The sequence below is a fragment of the Homarus americanus genome, unplaced genomic scaffold (assembly GCF_018991925.1).
Source record: "Homarus americanus isolate GMGI-L3 unplaced genomic scaffold, GMGI_Hamer_2.0 scaffold36500, whole genome shotgun sequence".
Taxonomy (NCBI): Eukaryota; Metazoa; Arthropoda; class Malacostraca; order Decapoda; family Nephropidae; genus Homarus; species Homarus americanus.
In genome coordinates, this window is record NW_024737026.1 from 37,501 (window position 1) to 42,031 (window position 4,531).

The following is a 4,531-nucleotide window of genomic DNA, read 5'->3' on the forward strand; positions in this document are numbered from 1 at the left end:
CTAATAGACCCCAGTTCTAATAGGCCCCAGTTCTAATAGACCCCAGTTCTAATAGGCCCCAGTTCTGGTAGGCCCCAGTTCTAGTAGACTGTTCTAATAGGCATTCTGTGGTCCCAGTTCTAATAGGCCCCAGTTCTAATAGGCCCCAGTTCTAATAGGCCCCAGTTCTAATAGGCCCCATTCTAATAGGCCCCAGTTCTAATAGGCCCCAAGTTCTAATAGGCCCCAGTTCTGTAGGCCCCAGTTCTAATAGGCCCCAGTTCTAATAGGCCCCAGTTCTAATAGGTTCCCAGTTCTAATAGGCCCCAGTTCTAATCCCAGTTCTAATAGGCCCCAGTTCTAATAGGCCCCAGTTCTATGGGCCCCAGTTCTAATAGGCCCCAGTTCTAATAGGCCCCAGTCTAATAGGCCCCCAGTTCTAATAGGCCCCAGTTCTAATAGGCCCCCGGTTCTGTGGCTAATGAGCCCCCAGTTCTAATAGGCCCCAGTTCTAATAGGCCCCAGTTCTATGGGTCCCAGTTCTATGGGCCCAGTTCTAATAGGCCCCAGTTCTAATAGGCCCCAGTTCTAATAGGCCCCAGTTCTAATAGACCCCCGGTTCTAATGGTCCCAGTTCTAATAGGCCCCAGTTCTAATAGGCCCCAGTTCTAATAGGCCCCAGTTCTAATAGGCCCCAGTTCTATGGGCCCCAGTTCTAATAGGCCCCAGTTCTAATGGGCCCCAGTTCAATAGACCCCAGTTCTGTGGGCCCCAGTTCTATGTGGGCCCCAGTTCTAATAGGTCCCAGTTCTAATAGGCCCGGTTCTAATAGGCCCCAGTTCTAATAGGCCCCAGTTCTAATGGGTCCCAGTTCTAATAGGCCCCAGTTCTAAGTAGGCCCCAGTTCTAATAGGCCCCCAGTTCTAGTAGGTCCACTTCTTAGGCCCCAGTTTATTAGTTCTAATAGGCCCCAGTTCTAATAGGCCCCAGTTCTAACCAGTTCTGGTGAGCCCAGTTCTAAGAGCCCCAGTTCTAATAGGCCCCAGTTCTGAATTCCCAGTTCTAATAGGCCCCAGTTCTAATAGGCCCCAGTTCTAGTAGGCCCCAGTTCTAATAGGCCCCAGTTCTAATAGGCCCCAGTTCTAAGTTCTAATAGGCCCCAGTTCTAGTGGGCCCCAGTTCTAATAGACCCCAGTTCTAGATTTGTCAATAGGCTGATTCTAATAATTTGATTCTAATAGACCCCAGTTCTAATAGGCCCCAATTCTATAGGCCCCAGTTCTATGGGCCCCAGTTCTAATAGGCCCCAGTTCATGAGCCCCAGTTCTAATGGGCCCCAGTTCTAGGCCCCGTTCTAGTGGGCCCCAGTTCTAGTAGGCCCCAGTTCTAATAGACCCCAGTTCTAATAGAGCTGATTTCAATAGGTCCCAGTTCTAATAGGCCCCAGTTCTAATGGGCCCCAGTTCTAATAGGCCCCAGTTCTAATAGGCCCCAGTTCTAATAGGCCCCGGTTCTAATGGGCCCCAGTTCTAATAGACCCCAGTTCTAATGGGCCCCAGTTCTATAGGTCCAGTTCTGATTTGGTTCTAATAGGCCCCAGTTTTGGTTCTTAGGCCCCAGTTCTAATAGGCCCCAGTTCTAATAGGCCCCAGTTCTAATAGGCCCTAGTTCTAATGGGCCCCAGTTCTAATGGGCCCCAGTTCTAATGGTTCCAGTTCTAATAGTTAGTTTTAATGGGCAGTTCTAATAGGCCCAGTTCTAATGAGTCCAGGTTCTAATGAGCCCCCAGTTCTAATAGGCCCCAGTTCTAATAGGCCCCAGTTCTGGTAGGCCCCAGTTCTAATGACCCCAGTTCTAATGGCCCAGTTCTTGGAATTGATTCTATGGCGTTTGGTTCCTATGGGCCCCAGTTCTAATAGGCCCCAGTTCTAATAGGCCCCCGGTTCTAGTAGGCCCCAGTTCTAATGGACTGATTCTAGTGGGCCCCCAGTTCTAATGGGTCCCAGTTCTATGGGCCAGTTCTAATAGACCCCAGTTCTAATAGGCCCCAGTTCTAATGGGCCCCAGTTCTAATAGGCCCCAGTTCTGTGGGCCCCAGTTCTAATAGACCCCAGTTCTAATGGGCCCCAGTTCTAATAGGCCCCAGTTCTAATAGGCCCCAGTTCTAGTTCCCAGTTCTATGGGCCCAGTTTTAATAGGCCCCAGTTCTAATGGGCCCAGTTCTAATAGGCCCCAGTTCTAATAGGCCCAGTTCTATAGGGCCCCAGTTCTAATGGGCCCCAGTTCTAATGGGCCCCGATTCTGTAGGCCCCAGTTCTAATCCTAACCTCTTCTGACCTCACTTCACCCCTCTCTGTTCTCTCCCTCTCTATTCTCCTCTCCTCCCTCCCTCTCCCCCTCTCTCCCCTCTTCCTCTCCCTATCTCATCACCTTCCAATCCCCTTTACCTGACACTCCTCCCCTCTCCCTCTCCCCTCACCCGCTCTCCACCCTCACCCCTCTCCACCCTCACCCTCTCCTGGCTATTCTACTGAATTTGTATGGACACACACACACACACACACACACACACACACACACACACACACACACACACACACACTACCCTGATAAGCAGTGAGGCAATATTTACTTACACTAAACATTAACACCAGGTAGATAAGGTACATTCGCTAAATTATCACTCGTCAAGTATCCTCGCCAAATTATCACTCTGCAAATTATCACTCATAGTTATCACTCGCAAATCATCCTCGCCAGATCATCACTCGCCAAATTATCACTCGCCAAATTATCCTCGTTAAATCATCACTCCTGAATCATCACTCGCCAAATTATCACTCGCTAAATCATCACTCCTTAATCATCACTCGTAAATCATCACTCATAAATTAGCCTTTTATAACACCTTATGTAGTCCTATCCATCCTTAAAATCGCTAACTCCTAAACCAATCGGGACAATGTGTTATTGTGTTGTTACTGTCATGGGATCGTGGGGAGTCCTTCGGAGGTTCTGGGAGATCCTTCACCATTTTCGGGTACTGGGGGTCCAGGGTGAGTCCTGGGAGGTCCTGAGGGGGTCCTGAGGGCTCCTGGGGCTCCTGAGAGATCCTTCACCATTTTCCGGGTACTGGAGGTCCTGGGGTGGTCCTGGGAGGTCCTGAGATAGTCCTGGGAGGTCTGAGGTCCTGAGGGGCTCTGAGGGGGTCCTGAGGGCTCCTGGAGATCCTTCACCATTTTCAGGGTGACTGGGAGGTCCTGAGGTGGTCAGGAGGTCCTGGGAGTGTCCTGGGAGGTCTGGGGGTCCTGGGGGGCTCCTGAGGGGTCTTGAGGGCTCTGGGGGTCCTGAGGGGCTCCTGGGGGGTCCTGAGGGGCTCCTGAGATCCTTCACCATTTTCAGGGGTACTGAGGAGGTCCTGGGGGTAGTCCTGGGAGGTCCTGGGGAGTGGTCTGGGGGTCTGAGGAGGGCTCTTAAGGGGCTCCTGAGGGCTCTGAGGGGCTCCTGAGGGGCTCTAGAAGATCTCGCCTCGAAGGATTCCTTCAGAGGGCGTTTGATTATCATGGAATCTCTCCTGGACATTTAGGCTGAAGGATATGGAATTGGGTTGGAGTTGGGTTGGGATATGGGTCGGGTTAAGTTGAGGTTAGGGTTGGGTTGGGTTGGGGTTTGGTGTTGGGTTGGGTTTGGTTAGTTTAGGTTGGGTTGGGTTAGGTTGGGTTGGGTTGGGATGGGGTTGGGTTAGGTTGGGTTTGGTTAGGTTAAGGTTAGGTTGGGTTAGGTTAGGTTGGGGTTTGGTTGGGTTGGGTTTGAGAAGTGGAAAAAAGCCGATCTTGTGGAAATGTCTGTCTGTCTGTAAATTGGACCTGCTGTTTATCTCTCTCTCTCTCTCTCTCTCTCTCTCTCTCTCTCTCTCTCTCTCTCTCTCTCTCTCTCTCGGCAGCAGTTGTACCATTAATTATATGAATATATTACATCGTGAGCTGAGCAATTACCTGTGATGTTAGATGGTGGTGGTGGTGGGGATGGTGGTGGGGTGGTGGTGGGGTAGGTGGTGGGATGGTGGTGGGGTGAAGTGGTGGGGTGGTGGTGGTGGTGGTGGGATGGTGGTGGTGTTGGTGTTGGGATGGTGGTGGGTGGTGGTGGGGTTGGTGGTGGGGTGGGTGGTGGTGGTGGGGTTGGTGGTTGGTGGTGGTTGGGGTTGGTGGTTGGGGTGGTGGTGGGGTTGGTGGTTGGGGTGGTGGTGGTGGTGGTGGTGGTGGGGTGGTGGTGGTGGGGTTGGTGGGGTTGGTGGGGTTGGTGGGGTTGGGGTGGGGTGGTGGGGTGGTGGTGGGTGGTGGTGTGTGGTGGTGGGGTGGGGTTGGTGGTGGGGTTGGTGGTGGTGGTGGGTGGTGGGGTGGTGGTGAGGTGGTGGTGGTGGGGTTGGTGGTGGGGTTGGTGGTGGGGTGGTGGTTGGGGTGGTGGGTTGGTGGTGGTGGTGGGGTGGTGGTTGGTGGTGGTGGGGTTGGTGGTGGGGTTGGTGTGGTGGTGGTGGGGTTGGGTGGGGTTGGTG

At 52.6% G+C, this 4,531-nt stretch overlaps 1 protein-coding gene across 1 annotated transcript in view; it reads right to left on the bottom strand.

The window, feature by feature from the left end:
- Nucleotides 1–3,561, bottom strand: part of LOC121872513 (WAS/WASL-interacting protein family member 1-like) — an 18,554-nt gene extending 14,993 nt beyond the window's left edge. Inside the window, exon 1 of the mRNA XM_042375298.1 lies at nt 3,011–3,561. Coding sequence (XP_042231232.1) covers nt 3,011–3,561 — 551 coding nt within the window. The remainder of the gene's footprint in view (nt 1–3,010) is intronic.
- Nucleotides 3,562–4,531: the final 970 nt, after the last annotated feature.